Source organism: Ochotona princeps, chromosome 26, assembly GCF_030435755.1.
Source record: "Ochotona princeps isolate mOchPri1 chromosome 26, mOchPri1.hap1, whole genome shotgun sequence".
Lineage (NCBI taxonomy): Eukaryota > Metazoa > Chordata > Mammalia > Lagomorpha > Ochotonidae > Ochotona > Ochotona princeps.
In genome coordinates this window covers 15,017,545-15,036,510 of record NC_080857.1, presented here as the reverse complement: position 1 = coordinate 15,036,510, position 18,966 = coordinate 15,017,545, and the positions used below count along the sequence as shown (strand labels likewise).

Sequence of the window (18,966 nt, the reverse complement as noted above, 5' to 3'; positions counted from 1 at the left end):
CAAAATCATTTGGTCATCTATTAAATGGTGACAAATGATTAATTTTGACATAGTTCTCTTGTATTGATCATTTAGCCAACTGTTCCATTAATTTTAGCTGAGTTATTTGGATATGTGGGTGTTCAATCATGTGTTTTAAAATTATTGTATTCTTCCCCAGTATTTTATAGTTTAATTCAGTTGATTGCTTCATTTTTACTAAGACCTTATAAAGTAATGTTGATTCAAACTGTGATAAAGAATATATACATCTTCTTGAATTTAATGACAGAGTCTAGGTAATTTTACCAGTTAGTATGGCATTATTGAGAGTCACTAAATTTATGACTTTTTTCCACTTCATTTTCACTTACTATTTTTGAAGGAATGGTTGCTCAAGTCATTCTGGTTACTCTAAAAAAACAAATGAAATTATATTCTAATTCTATTAACTCATTCATGAAGTGAATTTTGCTGCTAGATACCTTTATGTTGAATTACACTACATATCACATTTTTCCCTTTAATGAACCCTTATTTATTCATAGAACCTCAATGGATACTCATAAGTGAAGTTAGTCTAAGGGGCCTGTGCTCCTTTTTTTTTTTTTTTTGTAAGATTTGTTTCTCTATTATTTGAAAGGCAGTGCTAAGCACAGAGAGGAAGCTGCAAAGGTAGAGAATGAGAAACTGTCCATCCTCTGGTTCATGTTGACAGCAACCAAGACTGGGCCAGGCCAAAGTCCAGTACAGGAGCCTCATCTGAATCTCAATAAATGCAGTGGCCCAAGAACCTGGGCCATCCTTCACCCTTTGCTCAGCTGCATCAGCAGGGAGCTGGATAGGAACCAAAATGGCCAGGACTGAAACTGGCATCCATGTGGGATGCTGGTCTGGAAGGCAGAGGCTTAATGGGCTGTATCACAGTATCACCCCTTGGTTTGTTTTCATGGTTTAAATTTATCATGTGATGCTTTTTAAGATTCAGTTTGATTTGCAGATAAAGTAGAATGTATAGTCTGTTTGGGCCATTATAACAAAGTATCCTAAACTGGTTAGTTTTGTAAGCAACAAAAATATATATATGTTTTGTATCAAGGTGTATTCCCTGATCTGGTGAGAGCCAGCTTTGTTATAGAATGTGTCTTCTGGGACTTTACATAGTATCGTGGGAAAATTAGCATTTTGAGGTCTCATTTGTAAGCCCATCATAACAAATCATGTGTTTGCGGGTGCATAGGCATACAGTCGATGTCGGGAGATCTTTAACCTTGCTTGATATATGGTATTATTGGAACAAGTTAGAAATTATCTTTTGTTTGAGAGTTCAACCTATAAACTCAAGTCTAACTGTATCTTTTAGATTGTGGAACTTAAGTCACTTCTTCAGTGGTTCCTGTTGCCATGAGTATAATTAGTTATTCTATTTTATTCTTAGAAATCTTAGAAAATTATGTTTTCCTCTAGACTGATAATTTATTTTGACCTTTAGACATATTATTCTAAAGTTAGAGAATATACAATTTTAAATTTTTGAATCATCATGACTGTACTATATGCATCTAGAACTATGTATCTTTATAATTCCTGATGTTTGCTTTTTCTGCTTCATTTTGTTTTCTGATTTTTCTTGGAATTATGTTTTTCTTAAATATTTTAGAGTAAAAGGTTTGAGTTTTTGTAACTTTTGCATAATTTCAAACATTCTGTTGGTTAAAATTAAGCATTTATTTTATTAATCTCTACTTATAAGCTTATCCATACTATTTAGTTTTATAAAAATTAAGTTTAAAAGTAATTCCTTTGTAGTCATTCCCATTATCATCAAAGGCTTCTTCTGAGTAAAGCTTTTGCTGTAGTTTTTAGTGTATAAAGCAATCACATTTCATTAATATTGTAGTCATTGGGTTGTAGTCATATCTTGTTGCTTATTTTAGATATATATTACATATAAGGAAGGGAAGAAAGAGTAGGAATGAAGAAAGAGGAAGATACACATACACAGAAGCATATATGCACATATCCAACAGACACAAAAAGACTGAGCTATCATACACAAAAGAGAGAGAGATTAGTCTTCAGTCCTCTCATTCACTCCCCCAGTTCACTCTCCCAAAAACCCAGATTTGAGCCCATCTGAAACCAGGGGCCAGAGTGTCTTTCAAGTTTCCCACATGAGAGCAGGGTCCCAAACACCCTGACCCATGCTCAACTGCTGTCCAAGGTCATTAGTGGGGATTTGGATCAGAAATAGAGCAGCCAGAAATCAAGCTGGTGTGAATATTGAGTTCTTGTGAAATAAGCTATGACTTCACCTGCTATACCACATGCCGATCCCAGCCATCCGCTAACCTCCTACATGATCCCAGTGGCCAAGGTGGGGAATCCCTTGACGTTGAAATATTTTCCATCATATGCCAATGTTAAATTATGTCTAGAACTCTGGACAGTACATGAGTTAATCGCTTTGATCCTTATTGTAACTCTTGGGGATGATTGTGCAGGATGAGTAGGATTGCCTTCTCAGTCATGGGGAAGCTGAGGCTTACTGAATCTCAATGATTGTTCAACAATTGGAAAGAAGAAGTTTCTTTCCTTTTCTATCTCTCTTAGAGGTTCTATAGTTAAGAAATAAGAGTTTTGTGAGAGTGCCAGTCCTCACACTTCACATGTATTAGAGCCACAAATGCAGTGAAGCCATCTAGGTATTACCTCTGGCATTTCAAAGTAGGAAGTCCCTGTGTATTAGGCATTTAAATCAAAGCACTGGATATCAGCAACTATGTTTCAGCTATATTTTTGCCAGAGAATATTCAATACATAGAATCTCTCGATTAGCCTTTATTAGAAAAGCTGTTTGAAAGCTATGGAGTAGCAAACAGGAGAAAGGGAATCAGGAATATTCTCAGAACTTCCCTTTTATTCTCACCATGTCCTGAGATGACATCTGTGAGCATCCATTCAGAGAATCCAAAAGTACAGCAAAGGCTGATGAGTAATAATACTGAATTCTTTTTATTTTCACTCATTGGTAATTTGCTTGAAGACAAATGTATATATGACCATTACACTTAGTGAATGCTCTATAAAATAGAATGATAAAACAGTTATTAAATATGTCAATATGTTTTGCTAAATAATATTCTTGTTAAATATGACCTGAAGTAATTCATTTGTTATTATCAGATTGCAAGAATAACATAAAACAATTTGACTCAAAATGGGTGAGTCTTTTATCTAAGTCTGCCAAAACTCACAGAAAAGATCATTCAAAAATGTCGTTGTGGCAAGGTTTACTCTATAATTTGAAAGCTGCATTCTACTTCATCATAAGAGATGTTGTGAACTCTAATTGACGAGTATTCTTAAAATATTTTAGTATTGAGATAAAATAGCAAGAGGCTGAGGCAGACATGTACATTGTAGTTTTTTTTTATTTTTTTATTCCCATTGTGCTCCATCCTTGAATGACTTTAAGAAGTTAGGAAATCATAGGTAAGCCAACTCTCATTGATTACATCAACAATATTTATTTTCTGGGCATTTGCAGTGTTGATGGAGAAATAAATTAGACAGTTCTGTCCTCTAAGAGCACACAGTACAGAAGGGTCTTGTTTCTCATTTTATTTGGCAATAAAACTTTATATTTATTTTCTTAAACCTGAAAACTATGCAATTTCTGAGAACTTATTTTATTTTGCTCTATAAGAAACCAATGTCGTTATGCAAGTTAGAATTAAGTTGGCTGTGAGGTAATCTCCAACCCTGACCTCATTATAGAGTTCAGCCTTCAGAATCTAGTTTTCATAGTATGGTGTTATTAGTCAGGAGCAGTGTACTGCCTGAACTTTACATATTCCACAAGGAAGTAATCTCATATGAGTCCACTGTCATTTAAGTAAGAAAAAGTGGGTACCCCGATGGTGCAGCATCCACGTTGCAAAGCCTTCGTCCTTCCTGGCATCAGTTCTGTTGCTTCCCAGATAACATGGTAAAGGTAAAGCTTGAGGATTGATGGCTACAATTTGGCGTGATGAAAGGAATACACCTGTTGAGCTCTACCTGGATCTAGATTTAGGAGCCCATTAAACCCTTAATAAAAGGTCCTCTTGGGCCTGGCGCCGTGGCCTAGCGGCCAAAGTCCTAATCTTAAATGCGCCAGGATCCCATATAGGTGCCACTTCTAATCCTGGCGACTCCACTTCCCATCCAGCTCCCTGCTTGGGGCCTGGGAAAGCAGTCGAGGACGGCCCAAAGCCTTGGGACCCTGCACCCGTGTGGGAGACCTGGAGGAGATTCCTGGCTCCTGGCTTCGGATCGGCTAAACTCTGACCATTGCGGCCACTTGGGGAGTGAATCATCGGACGAAAGATCTTCCTCTCTGTCCCTCCTCCTCTCTGTGTATTTGCCTTTCCAACAAAAATACATAGATCTTAAAAACAAATAAAAGAGAAGAGGCAGTAGCCCTTTGCCTGAGCATTGTTTAAGAAAGGAAGCTTGTTTTTACTCGAGGTCACGCTGGAGTCTTAAGCAATGGGATGCCTTTGTCTTTCTCTCGTCTGATTTTTTAAATAAATAAAACCTTGAATAAGAAAAGGAAATGCTAGGTTCAAGAAAAAAAAACACGTGATTTTGGATGTCATGCTTCATAATTGGGACTTCTCAGTGGATCAAGGAGGGGTGTGTGATGCCAATTTAAATATTACAATTATTTTTACTTTGAAAATATAAAGCAAAGTAAGTCTGGATATTTTATGCAAAAAAATAACATAAAATAGACTTAACTTAAAAACCACGTAAGATAGCAAAGCATGAAAAAGTAAAGAGAAAAGGAATAACAGAGTACTAAATTGTGACTATTAGTTTAAGTTCCTTCAAAGCCAGCATCAGACTGTGGAAACATTTAGGGTCTTTATAAATGTTTGCTAACAAATACGGTAGCAAGAGAAGCATTTTAGTGTTTATTTCTACATGACATGGATAAGCCTTGTACCAGGCACTTTACGTCTTGTACACCCTTTTCATCTATAACATGAACATTTTTAACATAATGGTGTAATGAAATGAGAATAACACAAAGAATAAAAATTTAGACTGGATGTTATGGCTTTTTTTCACCCCTCTGATACTGTCACAGTAAAGTTTTGTTCTTCATTTAAAACGTAAGTCATCCTGATCCCCTTACTGCTGTATGCTCACAGATGAATGTATGTATTTACCTTATGAAGTGTTCTTCCTCTTCGTGTGGAAATGCCGGTGAGAGAAGCAGTGACCAAGCCAGTGAATGAAACATGCAGTGTAACCTGTGCCTTAGTCACTGTGTTCATAGTCTGGGTCTAGGCAGGCTGAATACATAGTGGATTTAGAACTGCAACTGTTTTTCGTTCTGCCCTCCTCTATTTTTTAATTGTTTCATTCTATTTTCTTGTTGTTCAAAGATAGAGAAATAGAAGTTTTCCATCTGCTGATTCACTCCACAAATGTCTCCAATAGCCAACACTGATCCAAGCCAGAAGCAAGAGCTTCAGTCCAGTTCTCCAGTGCGGGTGACAGAGACCTACGGCATTAACCCATCACCCTGCTGCCTCCAACATGGTGCAGGTGTCCCTGCCACCTGCATGGGAGATCTGGATGGAGTGCTTAGCATCTGGCTTTGGACTGAGTCAGCCCTCCTTATGGCAGGCATTTGGTGAATAAACAAGAGGATGGAATCCATGCTGCCCCCTTCATTAAAAGAAAATAAGAATTTTAAAAAATGAATGATTTCCTGATAAAATCCGAATATAATTATATGGGTAAATCCTCTGTATATTTGGGATAGAACAGTGTAAAATTTTATAAATTAACGTAAAATGTCACAAACTGATTTGCATTTGATGATTCTATACATTAATCACAGAGTAACCTTCAGTTTCCTAAATAAAGAATGAAAACAATGTGATGACATTTGTAATCATCTACAGAAAGGGAATATTTAAATTCCTCACAGATGGAGGGATCTTGAGGGCGAATTAGTCTACTCACAGTGCTAATTTTAAGAAGCTTTGAGGGTGTTTGTAGATAGTAGGAGCAAACATTGCTTTGCATACTGAATTAATCATAAACTGCTCATCTACTTTCCCACAGTCTCTGGGTGATGGTTGGTGGCTTTCCAGAGACCATGCTGTAAGAATTGAAAAAGTCGAAAAGAAAGATAAAGTGATGCTGCCTATGCTCAACAGCCTGAGCAAACTGGGGTACAGGGAACAGCGATGTCGCAAAGAGAACAAATGTGATTCTGTATACTGTAACATCTAGTGGGAGTTGGTGCTTTCAAAATGATACACTCCCAAGTCTAACAACAACGGAGTTTGTCATTCCTAAGTGAGCCATCTAGCTCACTTTCGGTTCCATCGACAGTAATTTCACCCCATAGTGTCTGTAAGCTGCCTCAATCCATGTAAACTAATGCTGGAGATTTTTACTACAGATGTAAATGGTTGTGTAATGTGATTTTAAAATGATTTCAAGGGTTGTAACATCCTCTCTGGGAAATATGCAACAAAGTCTGGTACCAAATTGTGCTGTGAACTTTGACATGAGAAAGAAGCGGAAGTACTCACCAGGAGTGAGACATAGAGAACCATGCGAGGTGCAAGAGCATTGTATCAATATACATATTAACTTCAAAAAACTAACAAGTTTTACTAATTCAGGTCTAAAAGCTTGTTGCTTAAAATAAACTTCTTTCATGTCCAACCTACAAATCTTTTGTTTATTTTTCTTTCTGTTTGCTTTGTAAGGACTTTTAAATTAATGTGTTACTGATAATTACTGTGTCCAAACTGAAAATTGCAAAACCAAAGTAGTTTATAAGAATATTGATAAATCCACTAATCATAATTGATACTACTTGCTATGTTCAAAATTTATCATCCTGGGGTGTTGTTTTTCTCTTGTATCTTCTTCTTGAGATTTTATTTAGAAGAGAAGATGGAACTCTTGATGTAAATGTAGATTAATATTGCCACTAGAGGAAATAAATTGAATCTTAAAAGGTCCTGAAAATCATCTTTGTCACCATGTTTATAGCAATTTAATTGTGAAACAGAAATACTTTTCGTCAGTCATGAACTGCATGTCTAATAAAAAAATTTTGAAATCCGAGATGCTCCAAAAGCCTAGTCAATGCCAATACAAAACAGTAAGAAGAAAATTCTGCACCTGATCTCATGTGAGAGGTTGTGGTTGGATTGAAGCCTCAGGGGCAACCACTGTGGCACAGAAGTTAAGTTACCATTTGAAACGCCTTCATTCTTGGTTTGTCCGGATTAATTCCTGGCTCTGCTTCACATCACAGCCTCCTGGAACGTGCATCTGGGGAAACAGTGATGGCAGGAGCAGTTGGGTTCTAGCCCATCCTCCATCTACACTGCCAGCTGCAGTTGAGTTCCTGGTTGCTTGTTCCTGGCTTCAGCCTGGCTCCATTTCAGTAACAGGGCATTTGAGGAGTAAACCAACAAATGGAAGATAGATTTCTTTGTGTGTCTCTCAGTCTCTTTGCCTATCTGTATTTCTCTGCTTTTCAAATAAAACAAGGATTAAGCCCATGCACTAAAGATGATGAGCAAATCTTCCTCCAGGCTCTGTTGTGTAAAATATATATATATATATATAAAGCATAAATGGATATTGTGTTTTGATGTGAAAACCATCCCTGGGTTATGTTGTTATATCAATGCAAATCTTTCAAAATCTGATAAAAGTCCAGATCTCAAGTATTTCAGATAAGGGATACTTGGCCTCTTCATGTGATTTTTCAAAGTGTAGATTTCTTTCTTGCTTTATTTTATTTATTATTGTGATGTAAGCGTGAAGGTAATGGCACTTTGTATTTTGCCAGATCTGGCACCACTCTTGGTTCTGACCAGAATATTCTAATGTCTGGAAATGGCAGACATGTTTTCTGTCTCAAGGCTGTCCTAGCAAAACTGTGAAATTAATTGTGCTGTTGAGGAAGATGGACACACCGTCCCAAAGCCATTGGGTGTAGTGTGTTATCTGTACAGCAGGAGCTGAAGATGCTAAGAACAAATCTCCCTAGCACCTGTTTTGTAATTCCCTCCTTTTGCTGGCATCTTTAATTTGAGGTGACAGCCATCTTCTGAGGCATTGGATGCCATCCTTTTCAATACCCAAATACCGTCCCAAGGGGCACATTTCTTCCTAGCAGCTGTCCTGTGCAGTCTCAACCATGTACCCGCAGCTGGCAGTCTGCAGGCTTTGACCCTGATGTCTCCCTCTCTCCTTGTTCTTGCAGCTGGAGCTACGTACATCTTTGGGAAAAGCGGTGGCCTCATCCTCTACACCTGGCCAGCCAATGACAGGCCCAGCACACGCTCTGACCGCCTTGCAGTGGGCTTCAGTACCACAGTGAAAGACGGCATCTTGGTCCGCATTGACAGTGCTCCAGGACTTGGTGATTTCCTGCAGCTTCATATAGTGAGTACCAGGCTTTGTCCTGGATTTTCTTGTCTTGCTGATGGACTGAGTTGGTGAGTTAGATAAATGCGATAGAACATTCTAGATACGCTCACGTATGCCCATCTTTATGAAGATGTCCATCAACTTCATAGGGTATCTAAGGGATAACATTTTCTTTTCTGGTGTGTGTAGAAAGGAAAAGACATTCTTTCCTTCCCGACCCATTTCCCAGTAATGTGGCTTGGCCTAATTTAAAACAGCAGACTGCTTGGGGATAAGCAAAACATGACCTGGTGTTTATCTTACCTGACGCAAGTAGCAAAACCAGTTGGGATGGTGATGTTCTTCTAGGCTAGGAATTGACACTTTGTGGTGAACCAGTCAGTAAATATTTTGGATTTGTGCACATCATATAGTCTCTGTAAAAGTTACTCAGTTCTTCAACAGACCATCTATCTGCTTGTTTAGAAGTGTGTGTGGCTATATTACAATGAAGTTTTATCTACAAAAAAATCGGCTGACCGTGCTTAGGTGACCTCTCTCTGAGGCTGCCAGTTTCCTTGGAGAGATGTGCTGTGTGTGATAAAAACTGAAGCCTAAGTGTCAGAATGGGCCAGGCAAGAAAGAAAAGATACAGTGACCAAAGCGGTGTGTGTTGCGTGTCCAGCTCTGGGCTTCACATTTGGCATATATGGACCCAAAAGTATGCTACGCTCAGGCCCTGCAGATCTTAAGAACACAGTGCAAGTCTAGGAAATTAAAATGATTTGGAGGAAAAAATGACTTCGCTATGAGGATAGAAAATATTTTTATAGCAACAATTAACCCATTTTATCACCTGTGCAGTCTGCAGTTAAGAAAGTAGGCTAACAAAAGATATGATTCTCATCTATAAGCACTCATAGTACAGCCACCAAGAGCAAAGAGAGGAATTGTTCTCATTAGTTAGCACTGACAAGGCTAAAAAGAATGGATTTAATTTGGAACAATAAGATTCTGCTTAAATAGCCAGGGTGGAAAAAAAGCAGTTAAGAAAAAAAAAATCATCTGGGGATTACTACCAAACTGCGAAAAAGGAGGCAAGGCAGCACTGCCTGGGAATCTGGGAGTTGTACTAACATGTAGGTCAAAAGAGGGAAGCAGAGGGTGAGATTCCATTGCCAGCCTCTGGAATTTGACCTGATTGGCAGGAGCTGCAAACAGGAAACTCAGGAGTCACAACACCACCCATCTCTAGTACCTGCTCCTCCAAATGTCCTGGAACCGGGAGCAGCTAAATGGGCACAACTTGAGCTGGGGACCTGTCCGGTCCCTGCAAGAACCAGAGCAGGACAAAGTTCTGCCACAAGGTCGGAGAAGACCTCATAAGAAATGATTACCTTTAGAATGTGGAAGAGGGGGGTCTTGGATAGAGTTGTGGACTTTTAATTATCTCAGAGATGCTTCAGGAGCCATCTGATGTTCAGGCGCAAAACTTAGACATTTTCAAAAGCCACTCAAAGGAGCAAAGAGCAAGGCAGCTGTAACAGGACGATTTCTCTTTATTTGGCCTTTAACAACCACCATAATTTATGTAACTCTGTGAGATTTATGCTGCATATAATTTAATGACTATTTCATGGCAGCCATAACTAGGCTATTATTACCAGCTCACTTGCATTTTTATGGTGATTTATCTGCATTTTTAGTTCAGTGTAACTTACTAAGAAAAATATGATTTGCTACAGCCCTGAGCATCTTTTTAATTCAGATAGTGTGTTACTATTAGTGCTGTCTGTTTTTCTCCACTTGTGTTTGGTAAGATCTCTCCCCCTTTAAGAGAGATATTTTCTTATTTTCTGACAGTTTTCTTGAAATTGGCACCATTTTTGCAAAGCTGATATGTGGGTTTTGGAAACTTGGAGCCAAACTATAGCATTCCAGTTTAATGTATTATATAGTCATAAACCTTCGTGTCTGTGAGAAGCAGCTGCCCCTGTACATGCTTTGAAGGTCAAAGAATTCAAGGAAAAGCCATTGTTTGCTGTTGTTCTCTGTGTCTTGCATGTTTTTAAGCGTGTACATTTGATTTCACATGGTACAATAGTACATTGTTTTAAAATCAGAGTAATAGTACTGCAAGTTTTACGTTATAATAGGCAGAACATTCTTGGAGTACTAGGGTACTTAACTCCAGTAAGCTTGCCTTGCCTAAAGAGTTGGGAAATCTTAGCAGATTTTTCTTCAAGACTTGGGTTAGTCATCTATAGGAGCAACCGCATAACTTGGAGCATCCACAATGGGGAAAAACTCGTGTGTCTGACTCCCTGAAACCTGAGGTCATTTTGCTGCTCTAGACTTTTAAACCACTTTGAATTCCCTCGTCGTCATTATCTTTGTTTCTACCAAGGAAGAGGAGTAGGCTCCTTGCCACACTTGGTAATACAGGAATCCAAGAAAGACTGCAAATTTTGGTTGTAAAACCAGCTTTTTACTCTGGACATTTTAAGCGATTGTATTAAGGAAACAAAGCCATAAATACGTAAGAGTTTTGTAACCCATGAAAAGTGGTCCTACTGGATAGCTGGCTTCCTTTTGCTAAGGAAAATTACTCAAAAAAGAAAAGAGCTGAGGGACCATTAGTGGAAGTGGAAGGGATTGTGTGAGAGGCAAAACATTTCATTCCACCTTTCAGTTTGCCTGGAAGAAAATCCAGCTGGGAAACTAAGAAGAGTGATGGCAGATATAAAGAGGAGATGAAAGCAGGTGTCTAGTTCATTTGTGTTGCTGTAAGAGAATATTTGAAAATAGATGCTTGATAAGGAAAAGAAATGTATTTCTTACAGTCCTAGAGGATGGGAAGTCTGTGTTCGAGCAACGGCAGATGAGCACCTGCTGTCTCTGCCTCCATTTTTGTGCCTTGAATGCTATGTTCTCCAGAGCAAAGGACGTCCTGTCCTTAGGAGAAAAGAACAAACCCACTCTTGCAAGCCTTTTTGTTTATAATGACATTCAACATCAAGCCAAAACACCCTCCACCCCAAAGACCACATCTCCCATCATTGTTCTATTGTGGCTTCTGTGTGCAGCAGGAGTTTTCAAAGATTTAGTTTGTTTGAATGGCAAAATGGGAAACACTACACACACACACACACACACACACACACAGATTTCTCCCAGCTCTAGTTCACTTCCCAAATACTACAAAAGCTGGTTCTGAGCTATGCCAAAGCCAGTGGCCAGGAACACCATCTTGGTCCCCGAAAGGGTGACAGTGATCCAGGAATTTCTACCATCTCCTACTGCCTTTCCAGGAACATTAGGAGAAAGCTGGGTTGAAAGGGAAAGAGCCAGGTCTTGAACCCACTCTCCAGTATGAAATGATGGCATCACAGACAGTAGCTTAATTCAGCTTAGCTTGACTTGGCAGCATGGCAGTGTCCAAGGACAGGGAAAGAAAACAAGGGGTTCTTGGGACAAAGTTTCATTCTTTGATTGTGAGTATTAATACTGGGAAGAAATGAGCATATCTGAATGCTTGTGTTCTCTAGTGACCAGGTTAGTTATAGTTGATCAAAACAGAGATGTAAACTCTGAAGGCATGGTGTGTGTGTGTGGGTGTGTGTGTGTGTGTGTGTGTGAAGAAGCAAGGGGGAGAGAGAGAGAGAGAGATAATGAATATGAATGTTTTAGAAACTGATACTGGAGATAATTCCTAGAAAGTCCTGCCTCTAACATGGTTCAGGCAGTATCAGCACTGTCATTCTAATACTGCATCCCTGTGTTAGCTCATTGGAAGGAAGGAAAATGCTCTTCCAAGAACACAGCAGAGTCTGACCCAGAGGTGAGGCCTGTTCTGTAATAGAGTCCCCCGAGCAAGACTGCTAAATAGGCTTTATCTTGCTTGTCAGCTGTCACTGCTTCTCACTCTCACTTCAGGCTTTACGCTGGAAGGTTTGAGAGGTTGGCAGGCACACCCAGAAAGCTTCCATGAGCCACATTTGCTGCCTGTGCTGAAGTGTGGCTTTATGGATTTGCACTACTTATTTGTCACACCTGCTCTAAGTTATGCTCTGTCCCTCTTTACCTGCTGGACCTTTTTTATTTGTCTTCCTTTGTCCTCCTGAAATCCACATGCAGTAAAAACTCTTAGGGTACACCAGGTACTTCTGATACTTACCTTCCTGCAAAGCCCTTGAATTATTTGCCTGTTAAAGTTATCAGTCCTCTTCTGATCCTTCTTGTAGCACACTAAGATCAGTTGCTGTGACAGAATTTAAGCTTTGTTTATTTATTTATGATTTATTTTACACATATTTTAGAGACACAGAGATTGAGAGGTAGAGAGAGAGAGAGAAAGAAAGAGAGAATCTCTCATTTGCTGATTTAATGCCTAAATGCCTGAACAGCTGGTACTGCACCAAAGTCAGGCGCATAGAACACAATGAAGCTCTACCGTTTGTGTGCTAGGGACCCAACAGTGTGAGCCATCATTCCCATCTTCTGGGCTGTGCATAATCAGGAAGCTGAAACTACGAGTAGATCTGGAACTTCGCTTGCGTTACAGGCATCCCAACCAATGTATTACCCACTGTACCAAATATCTATCCCAGATTTTGAGTCATGATTCAAAACTTTGAAAGAAAGGAAGATAAATGAGCATGGCTAATTTGGGAACATGCAGTGTTATGTAAGATAAGTGGCAGGAATGGGTGAACTTAGATAAGTTGATGGCATTTATGGCCTTCGGGTAAATAACTGAGCAAAGAAATATAGGAATACAAGGACAGAGTCAGATAATTTCTGCACAGTGAAAGAAAGAGCAGCTCTTCTTTCTTTTGATATTTTCTTTTAAAGGTAAAAGTTTTCTCTTCATCTGAGCCTCATGGGGCTTCCATAGGCTTTGACAACAAGTGTTGAACAAAGTAAGAATTAGTTCATGAAACAAATCAGTGAAACTCCTGAGATTCAAATAGTTTCAGAGCCATTGGTTTCTAATTAACTCAAAATTCTTTGCTATGGTTTTGCACTTCAGTGATGTAGTGGTTTACCTGATAGAGGCTAACCCTTCAACCACTGAAGTCGTGGATGAAATGTCTTTGGAGAGAAGTTGTTTTTGGACGGGAGATTTAGGAAAATTATTCTAATATGTAACTTCCTTTGGAGTCTATGGTTGAAAAGTTAACTTGTTCAGTATCTGGAGAGAAATCACCAGCGCTTATAAGCGACTTCTGCCAACTGACCTTACACCTAGGCTTTGTGGAATATTCTTATGGTACACTCTCCTTCATCTATACGATAGGAAAAAAATGAACACAACTTGAGAACGGATTGTCACGTGGCACCTGCTGTCACTGACATCAAGCTTCCCACAGCCTCCTTTCACCACCAACAAAGAGAAGACTGGGAGAACTGTGTAACAATTAGCCTCTCTTTATGAAGTTAATGCAGGATATAAGAAAACACATCCTATTAATTTCCTTCTCCCCGTGTATAATTTATAGTAAATCCTCTTGGATCCATTTTTTAATTATGAGCCTTTCACGAGCAGAGCAAATGTGTGTGTCAGTGCATCGGTGTTGTTTGACAAGAATCTAAAACCTTCCTTAAAAGTTTCCCTTTTGGGCCCGGCGCCATGGCCTAGCAGCTAAAGCCCTCACCTTGAACCCACCGGGATCCCATATGGGCACCAGTTCTAATCCTGGCAGCACCATTTTCCCATCCAACTCCCTGCGTGTGACCTGGGAAAACAGTTGAGGACGGGCCAAAACTTTAGGACCCTGCACCCGCGTGGGAGACCTGGAAGAGGTTCCAGGTTCCCTGCTTCGGATCGGCGCAGCACCGGCCGTTGCGCTCACTTGGGGAGTGAATCATCGGATGGAAGATATTCCTCTCTGTCTCTCCTCCTCTCTGTATATCTGACTTTGTAATAAAAATGAATAATAAAAAATTTCCATTTTGACTTACAATGCAGATACTCAGATAAAACAAGGTAAGGGAAGACACACAGACCTGTGCAGGCAAGCCTCCTTTTTCTAGTGGCAAATTTTTCTTCTGAAACCTAGGCTCTCCAAAAACAGTTTGGGAGATATTCTTGCAATGCCATGGGTGCAAAAATTGGATATTTATTAAGTTTAGGTTGTTAAGTATTGCTTTGCCATAATTTATATCATTCAAAGAGACTCCTGGAGAATAAATGGGAGCAAATCTGAATTATGATTAATGATCTGTTCCTCATCTCTATTGCATCTATAAATTGTTAACCTGGATGCCTCCCTGTGGCTGTCTCTAGGTGGGATATTTATGGAAAACCATAAACATTTTCTAGTCCTCGATAAACTAGGTGGCCCTTCACTTAGATTCATCTCTGGATTTGGCAAGAGACAAAACAGAATTTGACTGGGAGCTTTGTTTGGGGGGAAATCTGCAATTGAGTGTAGGGTAGTGCTGGCGCTTTTGAGACTAGTATTACAAGTCAAGAGGCAAAGAACAGAAAAACAACCAAAACGTCCAGCAGAGGCAGTTCTGTTTCCCACAGAGTGCTGGGCACTGCAGGTTGGCTTGGTATTTCCTTTCATTGTTATTTGTTCTTAGTGAATAAGTCCTCTTTGGATTTTTCTGGACTAAGGAGCTTTTCCAGGTCATTAGCCACTTGTATGGAGAGAGCCTGCTGGGCACCGCTTCACAGCCTCCATCTTAGCCAGGCCATCCCAACAGAGTAGGAGAAACTGGGAAGGAGTGTGGAAGTGCTGATTGGATGAGAGGAATGTGTATGTAAGCTGGGCCCACGGCAGCTGTGTTTTCTCCAATCTCTATGATGCCCCCAGATATTGGATGATTTTGATTCCACGCATGGATGTGAGAGGCAGTATGCTGTAAGAAACAAAACACTGATTTTTGAAATCAAGTGATTTGAGCTCAAGTCCCATTTCTCTCAGCACCTACTGAGCCATTCTACTTTGAACAAGTCACTCTGCCACTTGCAGTTTCATGTTCCTTCACTTTGAAATGTGATTATGTTCCGGTACAGGGTTTTCCTAAGGAGCGAGTGAAATTAAGTACTCAAGAGCCGTTGTTGTCAATAAGCAACTCCATGCCTGAGGAAGGGTGGTTTGATTGATCTAATATCAGGTAGGTGATGACAGCATTAGGAACACTGCACACAAATACAGACACACATTAGTGGAAAGGAAAAAATGTTTTGCAACTGAGTCCAATTTCATTTTTTAATATTCCCATTTGTGTCCCTTTTGCAAACCAATGAATAAGCCACATAAAGCACACAACACTCTTTTTCCAAATATGACTTTAGGGATTAATTAGATCTACAACTGGGGTTTTGGGAGCATCCCTTTAGCACTAGGTGGATCTTAATTACTTGTTGGAGAAACGAGTTAAGCCTGTAGGATGTTACTCCTGCAGCTTCTTTGGTGTCTTTGTAAACAGTATCATAGTCCTTTCCCCAGGCACTTCTGGTTTCCATCAGTGTAATGATCCCAATGCCACTGTACTCGCAGCAGGAAAAGTGTAACATGTTCTATCCTCAAGTTGTTTTTGCTTTACTTGTGTTAACTGCGTTAAATGGGAATAGTGAGTTTGAAGGATGAGTTGGAAGAAGAAGGAAAGAGGAAGAAGAGGAAAGGAATTGCTGGTTCTGAGGCCCCCTTGGGTATCAGCCTGTCTGTGCAGAGAGGGGAGCTGCCACCAGGAAAATCTGAAATCTGAAGGCATTGTGACAGATGAAATTATTTCACAGATCTTCACGAGTTATTGAAGGAAAATTTACCATAAATTTAATATGCAGGTGAAATACACAATGAATAGAATGGCAGAAATTGAACTGATAAAATGTGCAGAGACTATCTAATGGTTGGTAGTCAGTGAGTAGCAAACATGGCCCCATCTTTCTCTTTTGCCATTCACACTAGTGCCCCTGGATAGTCTTTTGTTCCACAATCTTTGATGCATCTATAATTTGAAATTTGGAAAATTAAGATGAAGAGAAATTAGCTCCTGAGCTTCACAGGTCATCTCTAAATCAAGTACTTATTATCTGCCAGGCAAAGGGCTCTGAGTTGGGGAAATGTGATTCATCTTGGCTCCTGAGAGCTAAGAAGCTTGAAGGACCATAGCAGTCACAGGCAGGAAATTCGGTTTTTCATTGATTATACCGTAGTCTCCAGGATATATGTACAGCTGCTGACAGAGTGAACTTTGAGTGTTGGATAAATTTTAATGCCATAGGCACATTAATGTTTTTCTTCGATTAACGTTTGAATCTCAAGGAACACTGTATTTCATTTTCCTGAACAATGAGTCAGCCGTAATCAGTCTCTGCAGCTTGAATTGAACTGATGCACATTGTAAGAGTTGGCCATGTTACTGACTTAAAGGCAGGCAGGCAGGTTCTTTCCTAAATCACTGGCGTCATCACGCAGCCACACAGGTTCTGAAGAGCAGAAGCTTGTTTAGGTAGCACCACCCAAAGGGCCACAGGCAAGGCCAACTCTCCATGGCATCAGGTGAATGCAGCGCCTGTGTGAATTTACCACAAGCTTCCTGTAACATCCTGGGTCGGATGAGTTATCTCATTGTCCCTCTGTTTGCACTGTTGCTAGTCATTACTCTTGGGATATTGTTCAGGGCAACAGGACAAGAAATAACTTATTGACTCCCTGAAGCTATAGATGATGGATTTTAGGTCCCTGGATGCACGCAAAAGGCAGGGAAGCTGAGCATATTGATGGGGGAATTCATTAGCCACCCACTCGACAGAACCATGCACTTAGATCCTGGTGCTGTCACCGCAGCTGTTGCAACTTGTTAGTGATTCGCTGATAAATGGCAGAGGGAAATGTATAACTGGATTAGCCTCAAAGATAACACTGACACCTAGCCTTGTCTTTCTCCAGCCTGCAATGACATCTTTGGAGCTTAGAATCACTTAAACACATTTAGATGAGCCCTGCTGATTTGACCAAACTAACCTTCATCCTGAACTCAATTCATACTCACAATGACAACAGACAATTGGCAATTGCGTCTCATATTCTATTTTTGACTTCTTAGGTTATTCAATTTATTTTTTTATACTAAGCTTTTTAAAAAATGGTGGAGAGTTTAATGGATAGGTTATTGCTTTTTACTTTTACTTAATCCCCATCTTTAAAGATGTTACATTACTGCCACTACTATCACTTACAGCTAACATTGATTGATGAAATACTGTGCAAGAGCTTTGTTTTATTATCTTAACACAGGCTCACATCCACTCAATGAGGAAGTTACTATTAATATCTTCATTTTATAAATGAGGCAACTAATGTTTAATGAAGTTAAAGAATTTTCCCAAGATAGGGCTGCTAATAAATGGTTGAACGGGCTTTTATATCCAGTTCTGATCCTTAATTACTATTGCAATCCTAACAAAAGCTTCAGAGTAGGAAGCAGACAGGTGATCGTTTTAATTCAATTAGTATTTATGGAGCAACGATTTATTTGAAGTTATTGAAGATGTGAAGAAGGGAGAAATATGAGAATACATATAACTCTGTGTAAAGAATTATCTGTTTACCAAGGAAGGTTAGAATATTACTGGTTGTGAAGTTCTTTGAAATATACATAGACGTGGTAGGCAAAGTTTGACTGGTACAGGTCTAAGAAGAGCTATGCCAGATAAGGATAGTAGAATGAATATCAAAGGAATGATATATAGGATGGGTCCTCAAATTAGTGGATTCAGTGTTACTAGAATAAGTGATGTACCAGTAAAATGGGTGATGTATAATGGAGTCCATATGTGCGAGAGGCAGGTAGTCTGTGGCTCAGGATCTACTTCTGTCTCCAACTAGCTGTATTGCTCTGACTAAATTTTTTGATTATGCTATAAAGCACAAATGGTAATAATAATATCACTTTGCATGTCTGTATAAAGATTTACAGTAAAATGTATGAAGATAATGGTTATCTAGTTCAAACTAAATGCCTAATTAGTGATAGCTGTTTTTATTTGTAATTTGTAATTTTTATTTATAAAAGGGATTTGTTTATTCTCATTTTCAAGGCAGATTTTGCAGAGAAAGTAAGAGAGATAAAGAGAGGTCTTCTGTCTGTTGGGTCACTCCCTAAATGGCCACAGTGGGCAGAGCTGAGCTGATCCACAGCTGCGTCTGCCACATGGCTGTGAAGTCCCAAGGACTTGGGCCATCCCCTTCTGTCTTTCCAGGCCATAAGTGAAGAAGCGGAGTAGCCAGGTCACAAACTGGTGCCCATATAAGATGCCAGCACAACAGGGTGGGGGATTAATGTGCTGTGCCACCATGTGAGCCCTTTTATATTTTTCTTTCTAGATCTGTTCAGAAAATAGTGTGAAAAATTTGAGTACCATACTGCTGATCCCATTGCTGAGGAAGAACATTGACTCAAAGATTTGAGTAAAAATTGAAATGCCCTGAACTTAATTTTAGGAAGGTTTTTTGAAGGGTTTTCTTTAGTAGTTTTTAGTGTGTTAAAGGAAGATATATAGAAAGTTATTTCCTTAGTATC

At 39.5% G+C, this 18,966-nt stretch overlaps 1 protein-coding gene across 6 annotated transcripts in view; it reads left to right on the top strand.

Moving 5' to 3' along the window:
- NRXN3 (neurexin 3) overlaps positions 1-18,966 on the top strand; it is a 1,344,948-nt gene that overhangs the window by 1,025,000 nt on the left and 300,982 nt on the right. For all 6 annotated transcript variants that reach the window (XM_058655329.1, XM_058655328.1, XM_058655327.1 and 3 more), the window contains exon 12: positions 8,279-8,460. In XM_058655329.1, coding sequence (XP_058511312.1) covers positions 8,279-8,460 — 182 coding nt within the window. The remainder of the gene's footprint in view (positions 1-8,278; positions 8,461-18,966) is intronic.